General features: G+C 38.9%; 2 protein-coding genes across 13 annotated transcripts; both read left to right on the plus strand.

Annotated features, from left to right (window-relative positions):
• On the plus strand, positions 1-8,414 carry LOC109466817 (protein app1-like). Of its 3 annotated transcripts, none has more exons than XM_019764658.1 (7): positions 1-196; positions 3,862-4,394; positions 4,568-4,630; positions 5,129-5,235; positions 5,696-5,796; positions 6,376-6,488; positions 8,191-8,414. In XM_019764658.1, exons 1-7 carry the CDS (start codon positions 94-96, stop codon positions 8,278-8,280), a joined length of 1,110 nt encoding a protein of 369 aa, XP_019620217.1. In that variant the 5' UTR covers positions 1-93; the 3' UTR covers positions 8,281-8,414. The 3 variants fall into 3 exon arrangements, with proteins under 3 accessions (XP_019620217.1, XP_019620216.1, XP_019620218.1); XM_019764657.1 differs by having other exon boundaries at positions 2-196; positions 6,373-6,488; XM_019764659.1 differs by lacking the exon at positions 8,191-8,414 and adding an exon at positions 7,237-7,732 and having other exon boundaries at positions 3-196; positions 6,373-6,488.
• Positions 8,415-11,488: 3,074 nt separating this feature from the next.
• Positions 11,489-21,552, plus strand: LOC109466797 (spore wall protein 2-like). 10 transcript variants are annotated; one of them, XM_019764630.1, is made up of 10 exons: positions 11,489-11,940; positions 12,512-12,625; positions 14,266-14,415; positions 14,921-15,019; positions 15,491-15,607; positions 16,191-17,511; positions 17,542-17,777; positions 18,809-18,939; positions 19,511-19,654; positions 20,853-21,118. In XM_019764630.1, the coding sequence occupies exons 1-9, from the start codon at positions 11,517-11,519 to the stop codon at positions 19,643-19,645; spliced, it is 2,727 nt and encodes a 908-aa protein (XP_019620189.1). In that variant the 5' UTR covers positions 11,489-11,516; the 3' UTR covers positions 19,646-19,654; positions 20,853-21,118. The 10 variants fall into 10 exon arrangements, with proteins under 10 accessions (XP_019620189.1, XP_019620194.1, XP_019620193.1 ...); XM_019764635.1 differs by having other exon boundaries at positions 16,191-17,474; positions 17,712-17,777; XM_019764634.1 differs by having other exon boundaries at positions 16,191-16,706; positions 16,836-17,777.
• Positions 21,553-24,289: the final 2,737 nt, after the last annotated feature.

Below are 24,289 nucleotides of genomic sequence, written 5' to 3' on the forward strand. Positions count from 1 at the left end.
CACAATCCCCCGCGCGGGCCACTCGCAGATCGAGAGAGACAGACAGCGAAGAAGAGTCACGGTTCACGAAATTTTGGTCTTCTTCATTCCGACATGATTTCCAGACTAGTGCTCGCGTTTCTGGTCGCCAGCTTCTGCTGTGCGCAGCCTGGTGTAGCAGAGAACCCTGCGAACCCAAATCAAGCTGCAAATGTCGGTAAGTTATCGTGGAAAACCGTCGCGAAGTTTAGACATTTTTTGTGACATCGCCGTAACCTAAGATCGGTGCAGAACCGGTTTGACAGCTATCGGTTTATCATCATATCTGCATGACCCCGTACGTGCAAAATCGCCATGTTTGCTTGTTTGCTAAAGAATAACTATCGTTGATAGGTTATCAAATATTTGGAACTTTGATAATACTTGACGACTATTTGATAAACTGCTAAAAAGATAACAGTAATACTTGTAGCTATAGTTGCACATACACGTCACCACATATTATTTAGATGCCGTAATGTTGAAAGATTTTTTTTTTTTTTTTTTTTTATTCACATTGGATTTTTGAGCATTGGATAGGAAGCACTTGTTGTGCTTATGTAAATCCGCTGCTACATAAAACATAATACAAATGTAAACATAAAGATGACATAAAGTGTAGCATTAACATAAAATGAAAGTGGCTGGCGCACCAATACCTAGCATAACATTATTGAGATTGGTCAAATCTTCCAGAGTGGTGGATATAGTTAAACACAATATCAAAGATACGGCAGTTGGTAGGGTAAGGGAGGGTGGGGCTACCTGTAAGAAGTAAAGCACATAATGTGGCGTCATTTACGTTGAGTGGGTCGGAAGGGAGTATGTTTTCAAGATGAAGGCAAGATATGGATAACAACATTTTGGTCCTTTCAGTATTATAACATTTGCAGTGTAATAAATAGTGTTCTGGTGTCTCATTTGGATGCCCACATTTGCACTCGGGACTACTGATACAGTGATGCTGGAATAGGTGGTAGTTCAGCTGGCTGAAACCAAGCCTGAGTCTGGTAAGGTGAGTCACATGGTGTCCGTGGCCGTGAGAGTAGTGGGGATGTCTGGGCATGCTATCAAAGCAAGACTCTAATTCATTTTTGAATGCACGAATGGATGGGGATTCTTTGGCGGTCTTTGAAAGATTTTATCAGTTGTCTGTTGACGGAGCTATCTTAGTTTGTGTTGCCTCCAATTGGAAAGTCACAAGTTGCACTTGTTTGATGACACATGTCCACATGACCATCCTATCTCCCACTATGTAAAAGACACTTGGTATCTCCAATTGACACTATACTAGAGTGTTACCTAAGTATAGGTTCACCTGTATAATGTTTGGCATAGTACTTTTCCCCCAGCTTCTCCGTTACTAACGGAGTACGACAAGGTAGTTTACTGTCCCCATATCTTTTTAATGTATACATAGATGATTTGAGTGTAAGCTTAAACAATGCCAAGGTGGGCTGTTATGTAGGTGGGTCCATCACCAACCACCTGTTTTATGCCGACGACTTATGTCTGATTTGCCCTAGCATTAAATCTCTACAGAGATTGGTTGGGATTTGTGAAGTGGTTGGCCATGGTAATGACATATTGTTTAATACTAATAAGACTTTCTGTATGTATTTTCCATGTACTCGTTTGCCACTTCAGCTTCCATTGCCACCTGTAAGTCTATACGGTACCAACCTGAAGTACGTAAACTCATTTGTCTATTTGGGTATACACCTAAATACCACATTAAGTGACGATGATTGTGTACTTGCTATGCTGAAGAGTCTTTATAGTCGTGCAAACAGTATCAACCGCAAATTTTTCTGTTGCTCTCCATCTGTTAAGAGACACCTGTTTATGACGTATTGCGCCCAGCTATATGGCGCCCAGTTATGGAGCTCTGTAAGCTCTGGTGTTTTGTATAAGTGCAGAGTGGCTTATAATAATTGTTTTAGAATCATAATGAATCTGCCTCGGCGCTGCAGCGCGAGTGATATGTTTGTCTGTAACTATATTGACACTTTTGAAACCAGGAGGAGGAGAATTTGTTATTCTTTTCTAAAAAGGTTATTTTCCTCCAATAACGCAACAATCTGTCGCTTAATTCATTCCGATGCCTTCTACAGGAATTCATTCTTTCGGAAGACCTACCATTTGTTATGCTTTTAGGTTTCTTCCTGTTTTACTTGTATGTCTGTAGTGTTTTTGTATTATTTTAATGATGTATTGTACATGTTATATGGGTTTTTTTACCTGAAATAAAGAATGAATGAAATGAATGAAAGTACTAGTACTGTCTATAGTATAGACCCAAGGCCTTGATAGACCTTATGTCATGAAAGTATGAGTTCTTGCAAAAGATACTTGAATTCGAAATAAGCATTCTGTAAACTGTTAATTCATGTTTATGTCAAGGAAGATCACAGATTTAATATTTCGTTAAATTGTTTGGGTACTATATTACACATAACGTTACATGTTAAATTCCAGACCTGTATACCTGTACCGGTATCTGTATGTTATGTAGGATGTTCCCCGACCTTGCCTCCGAACACCAGCCAACCGTGGATTTGTTCCTGGAGTGTTGAGGAGGCCAATATATAATTTGTGAATGTGTGGCCGGGGCTTTAGGTGCATGTGCAACACTACAAATGTAACTTAATATCCCTGTTAGTTGTAAGAATTCCTTGTAAGAAGTCCTTGTTTTTAAGATTAAAATTTTGGAGTACTGATGCATACTTATTAATATTAAATGTTTGTATACAGGCTCATAGTCATAAGATGTTGATCAGGGACATTATATATAAGAGGGTCTCCATATAATGTCCTTTTTAATATGTTGAAATATAGTCATATGCCCTCAAGATAGACCATTTCTAAGAAGATACAAATGTACTATTCTAAAGTATCAGTGATAAGTTATAGGCATGCATCAATGCATCAGGACAGCGTTTTTAAAATTAATATTTATACATTTTTGGCAAGGTAAATATCATCTGTTGCACTTAGTTGATTGTTGAGAATGGTTACAACTCTGAGTTATTTGGATCAAAGGCAACTCAGAATCAGACCTCATTTGCATAACCAAAGATGTCCAAACCAGTAGTACTACATGTACTTGCATGTGCGTCATCACAGTAATTACTGTCTAAAATCTGTGCGAGGTCGCATGGTAAGTAGTCATGCCAGTCAGAACTGGTCTGTACACGATGGAACCAGTTATGCTGAGACTAGTGAGACTACATATTATATAAAGTGACCTGTTTGTCTATTACAGTAGTATTTATACATGTAATCATGGCAATTTCGTCATTATTTCATGCTTAGCTTGAAGCTTTTGAGATAATCCAAAAACAAGCCACCCTAGGTCTCTTTATTTTTGGGGGTAAAATTCCATGAATAAAAAAAAGTAGCTGGAACCAGCCTACAATACAAAAGAAGCATTTTTGCCCACAAATATCAGTATGTCATGGGATTCATTCAACATACTGCATCAATAGAATGACCAGAAAGTTGACTTGCAAACTCCAGTTTTACCACGGTGACCCTAAAATTGCTTCTGATACTTTTTTTTTATTATAATATGAAGAATTAATCTCAACGTGTTCCTGCACTTAGCTCATGGAAAGCTCCAAGAAAAACAAAACAAGCATCAGAGTGTTTTGCTGCCACTTTAGTTCCTGTTTATGCTTACCTTTGATATTGAAAGGCCTCAATCAAAGGGTTTTCTGAATAGACAGGACTGTTAGACAAATTCAAGTTCAATCTGAACTGACTGCAATCTAGCCATGTAATTCAGGAATGTTGAAAATATTTCAAAAAGTGATTCATTTCATATTACCTTTTTCTATGCAGCAGCAGCAGCAGTCAATAATGTGAAAAATGAAGGAGCATTGCAGATACAACGGAAGGCGACTGATCAGGCATCGCAACCAGCCACACAACAACAACAACAACCTGCACAACCTCAGCAGCCACCTGCGCAACCACAGCCACCTGCGCAACCACAAAAGCCACCTGTGCAACCACCTTCAAAGCCACAGCAGCCCCCTGCGCAACCTCAACAGCCTGTGCAACCACCTGCAAAGCCACAGCCACCTGCGCAACCTCAACCACCTGCACAGCCACAGAAGCCACCTGTGCAACCACAGCCCCCAGCACAACCTCAGCAACCACAAAAACCACCTGCGCAACCTCAACCACCTGCACAACCACCTGCAAAGCCACAGCCACCTGCGCAACCTCAACCACCTGTGCAACCTGCACAGCCCCCTGTACAACCACAGAAGCCACCACAACAACCCCCGGCACAACCACAGCCCCCCGCTGCGCAACCACAGAAGCAAGTCGAACAGCCGCCATCTCCACCACAAGCACCAAAGGAAGAGGTAAAACTCTTTGTTTGAGTGATGGAATTTTGACAAGGGGTAGTCATACTTTTTTCCTGATGTCATCTCCATTCGTGTCAATTTCTTTCTCCCATGTCTTTATACTGCAATATGATTCCTCTTGTGCTGAGATCCAGTCCATTGGAAGTGCTGCAAAATCTTACTTGTTGCAGGAAAAAGCACCTGAAGAGGTAAAGGAAGAAGAAGAGACAGAGTGGAAAGAACAAGAAAAAGAGGTAACTTTTTTTTCAATCTGGCAGTTGATTTTGTTTTGAAAACAGTTAGTGAAAGTAATCATGATGGAATGTAAACATAGAATTGGAAATTCATATAGTAATTCTATCTAATATAATAATAAATGGTTTGCTGGCCAAACATCACTGTGCAATCGCAGCCTCATAGTGCTGAATTGATGCAGGGTTTACAATCAGATGATACAAATAGTAATAATACACATAATAATACACATGATACATATTTGTTCCACATTTTTGTGCAACTGCCGCAAGGGTCTGTGCGGCTGCCATTCGGCGCCACAAGGTGACCTCAATACGACTTTCCCCAACCGAAGTTAGGTACCCATTCACACCTGGGTGGAGTGAGGAAATTTTTGTAAAGTGCCTTTCCCAAGGACACAATGTCGGGCGCATGTCCAGACAGGTCTCCCGGTTCACAGCAGAATGATCTGCCACTATGCCACGCCATGTTAATGTCATCTCTTTTTATTCCCTAAGGCTGTGGAAATGTTCGGTGCTGATAAGCTGGAGATAGAAGGCACCACTGACAGAATGACTACCGACTACTGGGACTATGACTACTACGACTACAATGGAAAACAAAGGTATGAACAGAAGGGGTAACCTACTACTACTGTCATACATGTACTGCTCATATCACAAGATTGAGCATACTGCTGAAGTGAAGAATGTTATTTTGCCAAAAACTTGCAAACCACAACAAACATTTGCAAAGAAAAGCTCTGTTAATTCTTACTCAAACACATTCATATATATATAGTGACAGGAGTCTAAATCCCTCCTACTATAAAATTACAACATGATGTAACCCAACACCAGTTACCATGGTAACAGACGTCTGGTTCAGGTCATTGACCTTATTTGTTTGGAACGAAAGAAGAAGAAACAGAGCAAAAGCAATATGTTTCCTTCTGTAAACAGAATGAAGTATAATGTACTACATTTGTACAAGGATGATGACACTTGTTGTCTGAAGTATAATGTACTATAAGGATGTGTAACAGTTGTTGTCTGACAAGTACTTGTAACTTCTCCCCTCTGAAGGCCTGACTACATGAACAAGTGGGAGACAGACGACGACGACGACTATAACTGGGACGACTTCAACCCTGGGGACGAACAGGATGAGACCAACAACAAACCAGGTAAGACAACAGCCTTTCTTGTGTGTATTACAATCACTCACTAGAACTTGGTACTGGAAGGAAGAGGCTTGTCTCTGTGTTACACAAGAAAATTGCTACTCAAGCAACAGGTAAGACATCACCATTACTCACTAGAAGGGAACGGATGACCTTTTGGTGTTTTTACAGTTAAGACAGCCCAAGATAATCAGAAAGTGATCACATTAGCCAGGTGGTCCTTCTGTATCTGTATCAGTATAGCAGGTATAACTGCCCTTCAATGTAACACACCAGTCCTTATGTAAAGGTGGTCACTATCACAGGATTGACTGTATTTTTGATTGTAATGACAAATTTAGATACTAGTGATGGGAATTTTGGAATCAATTTTTTTTTTTCAGGAATGAGAAAAATATGGAAGGATAAAAGTATTTGAGAATTCTGTACTAGGTGTTTAATGCTTATTTTAAAATAGGCTTTCTCATACTTCTGACAAATATTTTCAAACAATACACACAACAAAATTAGCTTTCTCCTAGTTTGAAGCCCATGTGCTGATATCATAGGCAATGACTTTTCTGTTCTGTAATTTATCAGCAGCCCAAGCCCCAAAAGCTCCTGCAAAGAAAGTGCGACCTCAGCCGAGTGGACCCCGAACAAGCACAGCAAGCCAGGCTCTCTTCTATATCATGGTTCTTGGAGTCATCATCATTGTAAGTTGACCCCTTTTTGTCTCTTTACTGGCCACAGCAAGTAAATTTCATGGATGACATCCTTTGTTGACTCCAAATCTTATGTGGGACCAAAAAAACAAGATGGGCAACAAGAAACAAGATACTTTGCCCAACAACATTTTCAAAATATAGATCTTTTTAATGCTCTAACAAAAATTGAGGGGACAAAACATGGTATAATAGCCAACAATTCTTTTATTACAGGTATTCAAGAAGTGCAAAAAGTGACACAAGTGTGGTAGCTATAGCATCATGATTACAACTATACTCAATACTACCTCACTAGTGTCACTTCTTTAACTATACTCAAGGCATGATGACTTTGGGGAACAAAATTTTATTTCAAAATCAGGCAAAAATCTTGGATGCCATCCATAACATTTACTTGCTCTGGTCTTATGACTTTTCTAAGGTGTGGCGAACTATCAATATGTACACAAAACAATGTATATCTACTGGATTCTAATGGTATATGTTATACACCTTTGGTAATGGCTAATCACTGCGACTCTATCAGTTATAACTGGTGTACTACTAACTACTCTGTGCCTGCTATACTTTGCCATGATGACCATCTTTGCTGTTTCTTGGATTGTTCACCATAGATGGCCTACAATTTTTTTTTCAAAATCCGGCAAACATCGGGGATGCCATCCATTAAACAGTTACTTGCTCTAAGACTTGTCTATCTGCTATAACTGGTGTTCTCTTGGCTTGTTCTCCATAGATGGGCTACTTGCTGCTGAAGTATTGGCGAGGCTCCACCAGAAGCAGAACCTACAAGCAACTGCACAACAAAGAATACATTTAAACATAGCCTTAATAGAGTGCATTATGAAGCAGTTCAAACTGTAATTTCGGGACTTTCACCCAAAGTTTTGACTGTGCAACTCCAGTCTTTGTCAAGGAATTTCCTTTCAGTTTAACTGCTTCATAATGACTTCTACACAGATGAACTTTCAAGACATTAATAGAGTGTACATGAGGGATTAACATGAAGTACTTGTATTGGAAAATTGCTGCTTGAAAACAGAAATGCATTTCTTACTTCCACTTATGCACTGGATTTTGTGCATACACATGTATTTCTCTTCATTTTAATTTTCAAGCAATTGCAAATTTTGTTTTGTTTTCTTTTGTTTTACCTGAGCATTTGCAAAGTCTGATTTCAACTGTAATCCTTGGTGGTTTACCCTCATTCTAGAAAAGCTATGAGAGCATTGACAGGCATAGGAAAAGTTATGTTGTGTTTCTGATCACTGTCCCAAAAAATTAAGTCGGTATAAAAATGAAATGCATCAGCATACTCAGTCTGGTAATTCGTCATCATCATCATTCAACATCTTTCAACATTTTATTTATACAGATTTACATTGTACAAGCATTAGCATAGTTTTTGTAAACTGAACAAAGAAGTACGCATTATATAATTTCTATTGCAACAGAAATGTGGGGAACAATAATACAATGTTGTCATCACTCATATGTCAGATTGAAAATTTTTGCCAGTGTTCGACTCCTCCAAAAATTCTACTGTTCAAATATTATTTTGCTAGGCTTGGATGGGTGGCTGGAAACACAACATATTTTTTCCTAGGCCTACAGAGACATCCCTCTAGCTGTGTTTAAGGTGACGAATGTTTGTAATGACTCTGGCTGAAGTTCTGCCACTTGTTCCTAGATGGCGATTTTGTTGTACATGTACTGGAGGAAAAGGCCCATCACACAGTACCAAGGCTACAGACTCCTGTACAACAAGGACGAACCATGAGGTCACGGAGCAAGTGTAGGACTTCACTGGACCATTTCAAACATTAGTCCTAGTCCTAGTCTCCACCAGACTCCTTTGCAGGCTGAATAGATAGTAGAAATCGTCCTAAAAAGCCATATACAGGCAAACTGGACCCTCTATGGCTGGCCAACTCCCCTGGCCAGCTACATTCTTTTTTGGCCGATTTCTACAGTAACTATTTATTCAGCCTGCAAAGGAGTCTGGTGGAGTCTAGTTTATCAAAAAGATGCATGTAGAAAATATAAAACCAAATGTTGATAATGAATTTTTACAAACTTTGTGAAAGAAGTATATCAGGCTTCCAGTGCTCATTAACAATTATGTCATGATAGTGTTTTTTTTGTACTATATTTGTCATGTAGATTATGGGTATTTTTTCTTTCCAAGAGGGTTTTCAGGGTAATCTCCACTGATTTAATGTTAAGCTGTTTCTAGCTTCAATTTCCATTGTGTTATCAGACTACATATTTGAATACCACCTACTTAGTACCTATGATAAGTATATTAATTTATGTTTGTTTAGGTATATCTTACATCAAAGGTGTATATTTATTGTAGGTCATAGATTGACTGAAATACTGGAGCTGAACAAAGATACATTTCACACGTAACTTATATAAAAAAAGCAACATTAGCAAGATACCTCGTAACATTGGATGTTAAACGCTAAGTGCCTTAAGTTAACTTCCACACACAAATGACTTTGTGACAGCTTGAATGTGACAGTATAGCACAGATTTAAAAAAAAATAGAATGTTGTATTCATAAGACAGAATGCATGGTGTAACTATGAAGTCATCAAAACCACTCAGAAAAATCATGTTTGCAATCTACCATAGTCTACCTGGTGACCGTTTTATCAAGAACTGAAGTGAAAGAGGCTGAGCCTCAAATTATTGCAATCACATTTTACATCAGTCAGATTAACAGGTACATTTACTTTTGTCTGTCATGGGTGTTTCTGGAACTTTTTTTTGTTAACTATGCATCGAGATGAAGATTTTTGCTGCTATAGTAAAAGTTAAAATCATAATTAGCCACAGGTACACAGATTATAGGTATATAAGAGACATATCTGAGAAAGGTGACTGTTTGTCACAACAGGGTGACTCATAGAATATTCCACATACTTTCACATAATGGCATATCAAATATCATTGTACAGAAAGAAAGAAAGCAAATGTTTGTGTATTTTGGGAAGTTAAGGTATATTTATTCTTGGACACATGTACATGTACTTGCTATTGTGTTTATTTTTCTAGCAGAGGGAATAAAATGCCAGACTCTGAGGCAAAAAAAAGTGAAAAAGTGTTGAGTAAGGCTATTTGGAGTGAATGAACTATTACAGCATAATTATGGAATGCATGTACATACCTACATCCTGTTTTCACTTACACTTGGCAGCTTTACCATTTTGCAATGCGTTTTGAACATATTCATGTTTTTGTTGGCAATGGATTACTAGATGTTGACACAGGACTATTGTTAGTTACCGGATGTGTGTCACATTTAAGTGATACCTGGCAATATGAACTGAACAGAAGCATTCAATGCTGTGCCACCCTCTCCCCATTTGTTTCATGCAAGATGTGACAATTTCCAGATCTTCTAAAAAAAATGTCCATTCCCTTGTAGAATGTCCTTGTATTAAGTTACCATTTTTTTAATGAAGAGTTTCTGTTTCTTCCCTTATGTATATGTCACAGGGGAGATTGGAATCCAGGGGAATCCGGAACTCCCCTAGGGGAGATTGGAATTCCTATCTCCCCTAGGACAAGTGGGAATTATTACAATCTCCAATTTTAAAAGGAGAAATTCTGATTGCATCAAATGCTTTGGAAAATAGACTGAATTATTTCACACCTAAACTTTCAATCAAATTCAGCATAGGTAAGTGAATATGTAAATCAGACTCAGATATTTGCATCAGGCCATTGTGAGATAGTGAATCAAAAACCAGTTTTTCCAGTTAGTTAGTGACTTGGTATATAAGGGATTGTTCCCCATGTCAAGCCAGTCAAAGTGACAGCATACTGATCAAGTCATGGCAGAGGATGAACAGCAGCAGAAAGCAGATCTAGAATTCTACAGATTGGTTGAAGAGCATATCAGCAGTGTTGGGCAGAAAAAGAATGAGTTCTAGTATTTCTACTACTAATCTGGGATCAGAATATCAGGATTCCAATCTCCCCTAGGAGGATTCCAGATTCCCCTAGGAGGATTCCAATCTCCCCTAGGGGAGTTCCGGATTCCCCTGGATTCCAATCTCCCCTGTGACATATACACGTAAAACTCTATATGGGATGTATGACAACCAGTGTTGACATTAGCGATCTTATGATAAGCAAACAATTCACCTTATGGTAATAAGCAGTAAAAATACACTCTTAAATTAATTTCTGATTTTTGATTGACAATATTAAAAGCACAGGATACTAATGGAGTCAATATCTGATTTGCACCAGCTGTAGCTGGCAAATCAATAAGAAGGAAAAAAAGCTAAACCAAGCATTTTCAATTGCCCCTGTTTTATGTTAAGAAATTACTTAAAGTTTAAATTTTGGGTCCTGGAGTTGGAGAAAATGGAATACGCATTTATTTTAAACATGCTGGGATAGTGGGGATTAAATTCCATGGAGATGTAACAATTTACTCTCCATTCAAGGACTGGGACAACACTCGGCTAACATCAACAGCAGGCTTTACTCCGTGAAAATTTAACTTGGAACAGGTGCACACAAAAATCAATGCTCCTTTTGTACCCTTCGCCTTTGGTGTCGAAAAGCTACGACGGGTCAAACAGTTATGTAAACAAGGGCCTCGTACAATCACCTCTCAATCACACTTTTCTAAGTTACTTAGCTAACCTCCGACTTTTTTGCGGGATCTTTAATCTGGTTCTAGTGACACTTTAGAACCTTAAAGGTCAGTCGGTGCCACAAGTACAATATTGAGTCATCAGGTTTTGGCCACGTCACGCCACTGCTTGTCATATGAGCCATACCACTATCTATTGGGGTGGCATCTTCGTCAAGTAAATAAACTGTGTATTATATTCAACAAGACCAAAAGGCCCTCTATTTTATAAAAAAGAAAGTATTTTTGGTGATATTGTTGATTTGTGGTCAGGTTTTGGGGATTTGAGAGGTCACAATTCCTGGATAAAATTATCGATCCTACCCTCGAATCGATTGGAACATTCCAGACGATTAAAGATGGCGTCGACAGGTAGTTGTAGAACGCAGTGCGCGTCGAAGCTCGCCAAAATGAAGATTTTTCTCGTCCTTCTAGTCTTCTGTGCATCAACTTGCCACGGTTTCTCGGTCGAGAGGATACCCAGGCAAAAGAGGAAAGCGTTATCCGTTGGAGATGTGGCTATTCAGGAGTGGATAGACAAAAAGTGTACGTTCCCTTCGCCAGAATTCCAGAAAGTTTTCCTGTTCACATGTAACAGTGCGTACGAAGCAGACACAGATATGCCGCCTATTACGCCGATATGTGAACTTTTCCGCAAACAGAGCCTGTCTCTCTGCAACGAACCCGTCCAACTCCAACTTGGCGCGTCAACGACTGAGGAACTGTGTCACAGTTTCAGCAAACTGAGCGATGAAATCTCCAAAGAACGGAAGAAATATCTTGGTGAGTGAAAATTAGTTTGCTTTAAAGAAGCTTGATCTTTATGTATAAAACATGTCAGACAATTTTTTCATTGTCAACCTGTCAGCAGAGTAAGTGAAAAAAATAGATGTGACATAGCGTGAAAATGTACAAAACTGCTGACTTTTATTATTTAAAAATGAGGTTTTATTCCAGGTTCAAATACAGTTGATGGGTCCAACTATCAGACAACGTAAAGACAACTGGTCAAGGAATATTAGAGAAGAATTGAAAAGATACAGATCATGATAATATCTGACATGTCTGACAGCTTGAATAATCTCTTGTGTCTTAATTAGCATTATACATGAAACTGTCATGTCACTAGTAGTCATATTGTCTTAAACACATTTGCCATGATGTGTATGGTATACCTTCTGCATTCTGCATTCTGCATTTTTGCAGAACCCGGAAAAAAAATATTTCTACCACTGTAACATCAAAGTTTCAAACACGCAATATGACGAAGGTTATTTTTTGGGGACACACTTACATGTCAAGAGTTATCATAACAAATTTATTATAAGTTCTAAAATTGTATCCCATCCCTCAGGTTTGTTCCTGTTGTCAGACAATGAGGACACATGTAAAACAGTCTGTGATGAGAGTCACCTCGCTGTGTGTGATGGAGTCTTCCAGCTGCTCCAGAGCAGAGAGATCCAAGTTGGTAAGTAACATTTGAGTCTGACTTGTTATAGTAATCTTAGAGTGAGTAATCATACTACAGGTACCCCAAGAAGTGAACACAAGTGTGGGGTCGTGTGGTGCACACCCAAGAGGTCGCGGGTTCGAATCCTGCCCATGTCACCGATCTTGTGCCCTTGGGAAAGGTACTTAACACGACTTTCCTCACTTCACTCAGGTGGAAATGAGTACCTGGCTTCAGTTAGGGTCATCCCTCGAATAGGACGTTAAATGGAGGTCCCGTGTTTGGGGAGGGCCACACCCCACGCATGTTAAAGAACCCAGCACACTTATTGAAAAGAGCAGGGGACCTTCCCGGTGTGAGTGGTTCAAACCTTACAGTCCGGGCTTACGCAGCTTGTACATGTACGCACGTGTACGAACTGGTGTGTTACGCCTAAAGGCGGTTTACCGGTTACGCGAAACACATGTACATGACGTACATCAGACCAGGACCCTAGCCTGCATTCGTTTTTCCATTGATTGCAAGAACTTTGTGGCGTGTGAAGGAAAATTTTTGGTCAATTTTGTCCATCAAGGATTGGTTTAAAAATTTTAAACCAATCCTTGATGGACAAAATCGACCAAGGAAAAAATTAGTAAGGACCCCAAACAACCACTCTCAACCCTATGAATGATTTGCCCTCAAAATGTGGGAAATTACATTTAAAAAGGCTTGAAAATCCAAAATTTACCCCTGGAAGAACAATAGCCTGCAGAAATTGTTTTTGCTCGCAAGTTGCAAGTCGCAACGTAAACGTAAGCTTCAGCTTTGCCTGTGTCAAATTGACTCCATGTTTGCGAGAACCGTTGTTCTATTGTTGTACATGCCAAAGGTGGTCACCTTTTCCCATAGCCCTCATGTAGGTCAAGTGACGTTAAGAACTCTTCACAAACCCGAGAGTATCACTTGGCCCCACAACTTTCCAGTCACTTTCTTTAACGGTGTACAGAGACATCAATCAAATGTGGAAGTTAAATGTTTTCTGTGTTTAGGACTGTCAACAATAATATTTACCTACCTAACATCCTGAAGGTGTATCTCTTCATCTTTGTTTCAAGTACAGGTTTTTTGTACATCCTGTTCCAATAGTTTGGCCAGCCCAGTTTTCTGTCCAGTACTGAAGAGGGACTAAGGCTAGCCTCCACCTGTCCAGATTACTTAGTTAGTAAACAACACATGTACAGGTTCAAAAGCAGCAAAATTTAGCCAAACAGGGAGTTTAGCCACCACAGAGTTTATTTTCCGGGGCCTTGTGCAGTGGGGAAATTAATGTTCCCCTGGACTGACTTTGCTAGCCAATTTTGTTCTTCCCTTTTTTGCAGAATTCTACAATCTGCACCCCCAAAAATACGATCTTTCAGTGTTACTTAAAAGAATGTTGATAGTAAATTCTTTAAATATAGAGCTTGGTCTGTCTTTTTTAATGTTATTCAATGTGCAGTTCCCTCCCTCCCACTATATAGCATCAATTTATCAGGTCAAACATGGTTCTGTTCTTATTGAAGATTGACTACTGTTATTTCAAATAAATAGTTCAGGTACAGGTTTAGTATACATGTAAATCAATAAAACTTATATATACAATAAGGACCTCATCAACAGGAATATTTCTCTGTCAGTTGCAGAAGATGTCCACCAGAGCAGAAATCTGTTTGCTGACACTGAGGCAGAAGAGACTGAGGACGACAAACTTCCTCAGGATGGCCCTCAACAGGACGACACAGATGGCACCCTTCTCAAGGATGAGACGGCACAAGATGCTGCAACAGGTGTATATCAATGGTTTATTGTGACGACTTAAAACAACCATACAGTGGCAGTTATCTAGCTGAATTACAGTATGGCATTACAAAGATTATAATATTTACACTTAATACACTATTAATAAAGTTCTTTTAAAGTTCTTTTAGGTAAAGTTGAATGAAAGTTTATTGCAAATACATGCCCGAGGGCTAATTGCAGTTACAAACAACATAAGAAAGAAAATACAGTGGTATGTGAGACTATATCTACGTCTAGCATTATACTATATTCTACAACATGCATGGTACTAGATTTACTGGGTTTGACTTCTTCTTTTTAGGCAGTGGAAGACGAATTTACCCACTTCTTCTATAATATGTGGGTTCTTTGATTTTAGTAGTAAAAATGTTTTTTTGTGGTAGGGAACGGTGGGGAAGTAAGGGAGTAATTAATACTTACACAATACAACTTAAAATGCCTTACGTTAGGCCTGCACAGATTAAAATCATTTCATTAATATTTCATTAATAGGTGGAAGTCTTAACCAGGATGAGACAGCGGGTGGAGATCTCCCGGAGGATGAAACTGTGAAAGAAACGGAGAAGGAGACAGACAACCCTGACCAGGAGGGTAAAGAAACGAGACTGTTTGGTTTGAACTTTTTGTTCTATATCACATGAGGTACCAAGGATGAGGGAATTGTGTTCACTGAACAGTTTTTAGTATAATGTTTACTTCTCAAATTCTGAGTAGTGCAAGTAAAATTTGTCTGGTGCAGGTAATTTTCATTGTTACCTGCAGTGCATGTGTGCAGAGAAAAGGATTTTGGAGCCCTACATTGGATTATATTAGGCTCCCTGGCAATACAACTTTCTTATCTTTTAAACGACTAGCATGGCCAAAAGCCATAATCTTTCTTCCAGTTTACATAGTTTCATAATTGTGTCACAAATGTAATATCTCAAATTTATTTCTGAACACAAACTTTCAGTTCTTGCCCATAATATTTTTGTCAAGGGCAAGTACTAAGAAACTGCAGTGCTGTTTTTATTGTATCACAATTTTTTTTGTTCAATTTTCCTTTTTTCTTTCACATGACAGAGAATGTTGATGCAGACAAAGACCCTGACGATGCCACAGAGAATAAGGACCTCCCAGCTGACCAGGAGGAAGGTGACAAGGATACAGAGATACATGGTGATGATGATGACACGAAAGGTGATAGTCTGCCTGTTGTTTCTTATATCTGACATGCCATTATGTTAATTCTTGCACTGTAATTGTGACAAAGGAACTGTTTATAAGGGAGCTAGAAATGTTTAAACAGCACATTGTGAAAAGGTAACAAACATACAAATTTGAAAGATTTACTGTATTTCCTGCGTACTACCCACCTGTTTCCAAGATGAATAGATAAATAAATTTCTTTTATACTTTCTTACTTTATAATAGCATTAATTTAATAGCATTTTACTTGGTTTATGAGTCTATGAACACAATCACATAAAACAGTATCTCGAAAGGTAACATTTGCAAAGCAAATGCGTAATGTTTACCTTTGCATATTGTCTGCTCTGTTAATTCTTACTCAAACACATTCATATATCAAAAGGAGTCTAAATCCTTCCTGCTATAAAATAGCAACATGATGTAACTCAACACTAGTTGTCATAGTGACAGACGTCTGGTTCAGGTCACTGACCTTATTTATTTGGAGAAGAAGAAGAAACAGAGCAAATACAATATGTTTTCCTTTGGTTAACATTATGAAAAATCCTTTTTCCCAATGTTCTCCTCTCAGGTGAAGAGATACCTGATGATGGAGGCCCTGGTGGGGTTGGAGGGGAGGAGTTGGTAGACAAACGGGGACCTGATGAGGACAAGCCTGTGGAAGAAACTGATGTTGGAGGAGAGGCTCCTATTGGTCAGGACCCAGCTGACAAGCCAATCGCAGATGCTGGCAGTCAAGGAGCGGCTCCGATTGGCCAGGACCCAGCTGATCAACCAATAGGAGGGGTTGGTGATGCTGGCGGCATTCAGGCAGCGGCTCCCATTGGTCAGGACCCAGCTGACAAACCAATCGGAGATGCTGGCAGTCAGGGAGGGGCTCCCATTGGTCAAGGAACAGGTGACCAACCAATCGGAGATGCTGGGAGTCAAGGAGGGTCTCCCATTGGTCAAGGAACAGGTGACCAACCAATCGGAGATGCTGGCAGTCAAGGAGGGGCTCCCATTGGTCAAGGAACAGGTGACCAACCAATTGGAGATGCCGGTGATGCTGGAAGTCAGGGAGGAGCTCCCATTGGTCAAGGAACAGGTGACCAACCAATCGGAGATGCTGGGAGTCAAGGAGGGGCTCCCATTGGTCAAGGAACAGGTGACAAACCAATTGGAGATGCTGGTGATGCTGGAAGTCAGGGAGGAGCTCCCATTGGTCAAGGAACAGGTGACAAACCAATCGGAGATGCCGGTCTTGGAGGAGGGGCTCCCATTGGTCAGGGAACAGGTGACCAACCAATCGGAGATGCCGGTCTTGGAGGAGGGGCTCCCATTGGGCAGGGAGCAGGTGACCAACCAATCGGAGATGCTGTTGATACCGGTCTTGGAGGAGGGGCTCCCATTGGTCAAGGAGCAGGTGACCAACCAATCGGAGATGCTGTTGATACCGGTCTTGGAGGAGGGGCTCCCATTGGTCAAGGAGCAGGTGACCAACCAATTGGAGATGCTGTTGATACCGGTCTTGGAGGAGGGGCTCCCATTGGTCAAGGAGCAGGTGACCAACCAATCGGAGGAGCCGTTGATACTGGTCTTGGAGGAGGGGCTCCCATTGGTCAAGGAGCAGGAGGAGAACCAATGGGAGAGACAGACAACACTGGCAACAAAGAAATAGCTGAAGCTGGAGACAAATATCAAGAAGACACTGATCCAGAAAACCAGCTCGCGCCCCCAAACTTCGAAGACGGACAAGCAGGAGAAGGTGAGGAGGCAGGCATGGAGATCGAGGAGGAACTCGAAGAGGAAGAAGATGATGATGATGCAGATTATCCCGATGAGGATCGTGGTCTGAATGAGGATAGGGGAGAGGGTGAGTACGATGGTGATGATGATGATGATGATGAAGGCAATGAGTATGATGGAGATGATGATGATGCCAATGCTTACGATGGCGATGATGATGGCAATGAGTATGATGCTGAAGATGATGAAAATGAAGATGAAGAGTATCCCAACAAAGTCAACGTTCAGTACCCGGACCTCGATGATGATCTCGAGGATGATGGCCCTTTTATTAAACATGATGATGGTCATCCCATTATTGCAGGTGGCGGGGGTGACTGGCCTGCAGAAGGTGCCCACCCCCCTGGCAATGATCCGGCCCAAGTGAAAGGTAAGAAAAATGACACCACGCGTACACTACACTTTTATTTCTTCACTCCTCCTCTCACTAAAGGCTTTACCTTATATGACTACTGTATGAAAATCCAAATGTTTTTTCTGTAATTTTTTAGTGCATTTCTTAGAGGAAACCTTAGCATGAGTTCCTTCAATCTTACTGCAATGTTTTTGACTAGTCTTAGTGACTCTTCCGCAGCCTCCAAGCTTTTATAACCAAGTCTTGTAACTTGTTTGACAAGTGTGAAAATGACGGAAATTTTGTTTGACATTAGTCATCACAGAAAACTTGAATCATGATTCACACATTTGACAGTATTCATAGTATCACACTCTGTTCGTTGACTACCTGTACTCTTGTCATCACAGTCTTCCACCTAATATTACTCATGACTGACTTTCATCCTGTAGTCTACTAGTAGCAGTGAAGCATTTATTAAGAAACAGCCAAGCACAGAAGACAGTAGAGAAATACAATTAAGGGGACAGCTTCAATCTTGACTAACACTAACTTCTTTCTCCTCTGCTAACTCGGCTGTTATAAGACTTATAACCTGATATAACAAGCATGCTGTGTTAGACTTTATGTGGCAGGCTTGTGCTTATACCGCATAGTGACTTACAGTAGGAGGTCTGGCTGATCTAAGGTGGGTGAACATAAACACCTCTTCTCTCTCACATATGCACCTAAATCTGCTTCTCAATGTAGAAATTAACCCCAATATCAAGACATTCTCATTTAGAGTCTAACTAACCTACAATACTTGAAACACATGAGCATTTCTGACAGTCATTTTCAAACAAGGCTTGTTACATGTACTTGTACTTTAATGTTGATGTCACTATAGTTAGGTGGATTGGCTGGAATTACTAGAAAGTATTGAAGTAGCAGTTTATACATAGATGTTCTGATGACCAATTGGAATGAAACTGTTGAGAAGTCCAGCATGTAAGACATAATGTACATAACTTTCTGTTTCTTGTGAAGCATAATATACACTATTTTGTGTCTTTTCTTTGTTACAGAGGACCTCAGAGCTCAGGCTAATATCTATGACTTGGAGGACGAGCCAAAACAAGGCCACTTCATGGCGTATTTCGTGACCTTCTGTGTGTTAATCGTACTCGGATATGTCACCTACCACAATAGACAAAAGGTAAACCTTCTTTTACCTGCACATTAAGTACATTGTACAATGTAGTAAACTTAGTACAAATTCTTGTCTAAAGACTGATTGAATAACATATGATTATATAATAAAGCTTAATTGTAGGGGCATTAATGTACAATAAAGATTTTTCATTTATATACATTTTTTAAAAAAGACAACAACAATCTGGGACACGATTTTTCATGTATTTAATATTATTGTTCTCAAATATCTAAACTTTGAGCTGTATTTACTGTCACCAGATATAAATTATACATTGTAATGCTGGCAATAGTTTCTGTACAGTTTTTAGTATGATTCATACTTCCTAAATTCTGATCATGAGTGGAGCAGGTAAAATTTGTCTGGTGCAGGTAATTTTAAATGTTACCTGCAGTAGTGCAGGTATGCAGTAAAATTACTAAAAAAACTTTCATGTACAAAATTGGTGGGCTACGCCTAAAGGCAGTTTACGGGTTATGCAAAACAAACAAAAGTATTTCGAGCCCTGTGTATACACTGAATTTGAAATGAAACAGACCAGTCCTTCACTCCTTCCCCTGTATTTGTTGCACAGATCATAGCCATCATCATAGAAGGCCGTGCAGGTTTACGTGACAGGAAAAGTCGGCGACCCAGCGGCGGAGGCTACAGGAAGCTGGACCAGAATGTGAGTGAAGCTATGCCAAGCATAAAGAACGCTGTTTTCTAGGGAACAAAGGTCAGACAACATTGACTTCCGGCTAGGAGTGGGTACCGGTTCGGTCTGATCAGGTCCAAGTCCAGATTCAAGTCCTGATTTTAGTATTATTGTAACAGTAAAAATAAGGTACATTTGTACATGTAATACTACACTGTGTCATGTATATCATATTTTGGAGAGCAAGACACAAGTACAGGTCTCCAAGAGTGCTACAAATTGAGTTTAAATTTACTGTAATAGTGCATTGGAATGATTCAATGTACAAGCATAGTATGTATTTATTATGCTAACTTTGTTGATTCAGGGTTATTTTTTTTACCTTTTATGGCCAGATTACCTGATACTGGTATGATGCATAATATATTTTAACTTCATTATGAGTCCAAAAAAATAACTGGATCATGATTCTAATTTTTGGGCACTCAGTTCTTGGAATCCGATGTTATTTGGATCCGGTTTAGCTGAACCAGTACTCACCCCTAGTTACAGCCTTCACTTTCTGACTCAAAACCAGATTTTAAGAACACACAGTTCAGCCACTGGGAGAAAAAAAAATTGGTATTCTGTTTTTTTGTCAAAATAATCAGAAAAGGGTGTTTTAAATTGTATGACAGAAGCAGAGGTGCTTTTAAGCATCAGAGGGCTTTCTCACTTGAAACAAAGTATTTTCAAATGTTCTATCTGGTTTTGAGTGAGAAAACTATTAGATGATTGTCCAGTAGAAAAATGACAAATATTTTTTACTTACAAGATTTGAAATTGATGTAAAAGTTCTCAGATTAGTCACTTACTGCCAATGGGTAATGTTTTTTTTTTGTACAAATACATTGTACTACTGTAACAATGTTTGTAATGTAAACTATGTTCCCAGCACATCTAATTGCTGGTCTGTAGCCTGTTCAAGTTTTTGATTTGCTTGGTTACCTTGGAGGAATGGCATTTGTTATGCTTTGATATGCAGCTTAATAGGATAGTCTACAACATAGAATGCCTGGCAGCACTAGCCATCCTCTGTGAACTGCATATTTCACATATCCAGTTTTAGCTGCACTTCTGCTTCATTCTGCTAGGTGGTGCATAACATGAAATGTTGGTTGTAATTTAGTGCTATTGTCCACCACTCTTTGCACACTTCATGTTTCCATTCCATAAATGCACATTTCCTTGTTAAAAACATCTTACATGTTGCTCTTTTTGTTTTTCCTCCCTGCCATAGTAACACCTGTGTGAGCATGTGTAAGGGGTTAAGGTGATACATGCAAGCAGCAAGACAGACCGACTGAAAGATTCACATGTGGGGCATGACAATAAAAAAGCTGTTATAGTTTGTTGTAAATAATGTTACCTTAAATTTGATGACTATATGATAGTGCATGTACGAGCTTTCTGTACTGAGGCTTAAAATGATGGTGGCTCTTCTTGCTAGGCTCAGCAGTTGTTTTAGATTGTAGAAGTGGCAATTTTGGCCAATTCTTAGCCAATAACTTGTACATGTAGTTGTTAGCTTAAGATATTTTTCTATCAGATTGAATGTAGGTCCTTGCATCATTTTTGGTGTTTTGGTGGTGGTAGTTTACTGTCTCAATTGTTTTATTTAATAGCTCATGAGGGGAAAAACCATTTCTGCTTCTTTAACAGGTGCCAGTGCAGCCACACAAGCATTCACTCTGATAGTTACTGTACAGTCCCTGTAGTGTGACCAGAGAAAATGTACCTCTCTGAATCAATCTGTTGAAGATGCCACTGAAAAATACCAAGGATATTCTACCCTTTTTTATAGACACATTTAGTATGATTGTGTGATGTTCCAAGAGATTAAAGAGGGTTGTTGTTTCAGTAGACAGAGATCAAAATTACAAAATAGTGCATGACGTTTGTTTAGAGTTAAAACTTGTGTTCCAACACAAGAGAAACTGTTCTCATCTAGAGCTTTCGACCAGTCACTCTGGTCTTCCTCAGTAGACTGACCCAGTGAGACCTGTCACATGGCTTCTTTGAACTGTGACATCAACACTGGGTCAATCTACAGTAACTGAAGAAGACCAGAGTGACTGGTCAAAAGCTCTAGGTGAGAACAGTTTCTCTTGTGTTGGAACAAATTAAATTTTTAACTCTAAACACCTAACTAACAAGCTTAAGTTGACACAGGTGAACTTTCATGATGATATTGCATGTTGTTGTTAGAGCATATTATGTACATCTATCTTTAATTTGCTGGTGTTGAGATTATGTAAAATTTAATGTGAAACTGTCCAAAGCAGGGTGTTTAGACTGCTATATTGTATGCAATACTGTCTTAGGGGGCATTTATTTATTCCTACTATGTTTGAAAATCTAATGGAAGCTAATTAAAATGTTGCAGTACTACTAGTTCTCTAAAAAAAACTACAAAACTGCATGGTACATCATATTTTGTGGCTTTTGGATAGCAAAGTATTTAGAAAAGTGTGCATTGTGAGAACTGTCACAGATCTAGAATGCTACATGTCATTGAGTTATTATTAGTTTGGTGGCTACAGGTTTTATAAAGTTGTACAAATTCTTTTCTTTTTCTTACTTACATTTTATCTGTAGGCTTAATGTGTACACCGTAGGAAGGTACTGGTAATAACAGCATTCAAATTACTACTTATCTTAACTGTTGAGAAAAATTTGAGATATCTGCTGGCAAGAACCCTAAGTATACATGTATGGACTCAGTAATGTTGATCTGACTTTACATTTTCAATCTGTTAAGGGTTGTACACTATATTGTAGAGATGTACTTTGATTTACATATATGATTGCTAGTATATCAGTATCATATCAAACCTTTATGTTAGAAAGTATTCAGTGCCTTTGTGATATATTTTTCAGTGTACCTCAATTAATGTTATCTTTTGTTGGTGAAAAAGTAGGTTTGAATTCCTTAAAACAAGTTTGATTTCATTGTTTTGATTACAAAGGTGTAGAACAATGTGGAATGTAATGTGGTTGACTTTTCTGTGATAACCAGTAGTTGAGTAATAATAATAGAAAATTATAGTGCCTTACTCTTGTATGTATGTAAGTACACATGCAGAAATGTGTTTTGTGGTTAAGTATATCTACTAGTACAAAGTACATTTAATGTGAATGTTGTAAGATAGGGATGCCATCATCACCATACATCTGGAGCAAAGCCAGTGGTGTAGTTGAGGCATATGGCATTGTTGTTCTTTTTACTAGACATACCTTTTTGAGACATTGGGATTCTGTGAGAATGTTGTTTTTTTCCTTATTAATGTTATGCAAGGATGTCTAGATTTAAATCCTTGTTTTATGGGAAACTTTTGTATGTGAACAATTTACTAATAGGTCATCCCTGATTCATCATTGAAGGTTTAATACAGATAGAACACTGAAGAGTTAGACATTTTAGATAGCCTCTATCTTCCATCTTTTACTGAATACGAGTCTGAGGGCAAGTATAACTTGTATATACTATTAGATATCTTTCTCAATTTTACATATCAATTCAGATACTCATACATATACAGACTATACTTGTATTCAGACCCATTCTCAGTTACACATATAAGGTAGTGGATGTTATTTGAAATGTCTGACATTTATAAATTTATCCAGTAGCAAAGTTAGTAGTCACTTATTGTATCATAACTGAAGTGTCCCACAGGGCTTCTTACTAGAAAGTATATAAGAAAAGCCTGTAAAGAATTCATGACTGCATAAGAGGCTTGCATAATTAGTGTAGATTGCTTCAAAATACTAGTATTGCAGCATTTTGTCCCTACATTTGCAATGTTGGCGTAGAGATTTTTCTTACTTTTGGGTGAAAAGTTGTATGCTTGTTTTTTTTTTTCCTTATTTTTGTTTCAATTCAAAACAGATACTCTAAGATTGTTTTCAACAACTGCTTGAGCTATATACTATGGCCTGCTATATGAACTTTTGGGTGTTAGGATTCTGTATTAAATGCAAATATCAAATTTTCAAATGTCACTACACTTGACTGTGATATAAAATAGATACTAGTTCATGTTGGTGATTTGAAATCGCTATTAGTAAGTAAATTTATTTGATTTTACAATTTACTTCATGTAGTGTTACCATTGACTGCATCTGAGGCAAGTTTAACTTTGCTGAGTTTTGATATAATGTCTAAAATGCTTCCACTATTGCAATAAAATGTCCTAAAGTTTGTACTTGTAGAATTCTGGGGTTAAAGAATATATACTGATGACACTGACTCGTTTTTGTTTCTTCCTTTAGTGTACCATACATAGGGAATGAGTAAAGAGACTCTTTTTACACAACCAAGTATTTTAATAGTTTTGTTCAGCCGACATTTCGGTGACTGTCACCTTCCTCAGGGCAATTCTGACTGGTTCACATTGCACTGCAGCACAGGTGTCGCTGCCATAGATGCATTCCCAAATGTACAATATTTACATATCTGCAAAGTCAGAATTGTCCTGAGGAAGGTGACAGGCAGTCACCGAAACGCCGGGTGAATAAAAGACTTGGTTGTGTAAAAAGAGTCTCTTTACTCAGTGTCTTACCAACCTGATGAAACTATTCATGGACATACGTAAGGAAAAACAAAGATATCCTTATAATAGTTACCAGCACAATAAAGACGAGATCTGGGTGGTTGGTGATTCAATAGTGCAA

This window comes from Branchiostoma belcheri, unplaced genomic scaffold (assembly GCF_001625305.1).
Source record: "Branchiostoma belcheri isolate BF01 breed outbred unplaced genomic scaffold, Haploidv18h27 scaffold17, whole genome shotgun sequence".
In the NCBI taxonomy this organism is placed as follows: domain Eukaryota; kingdom Metazoa; phylum Chordata; class Leptocardii; order Amphioxiformes; family Branchiostomatidae; genus Branchiostoma; species Branchiostoma belcheri.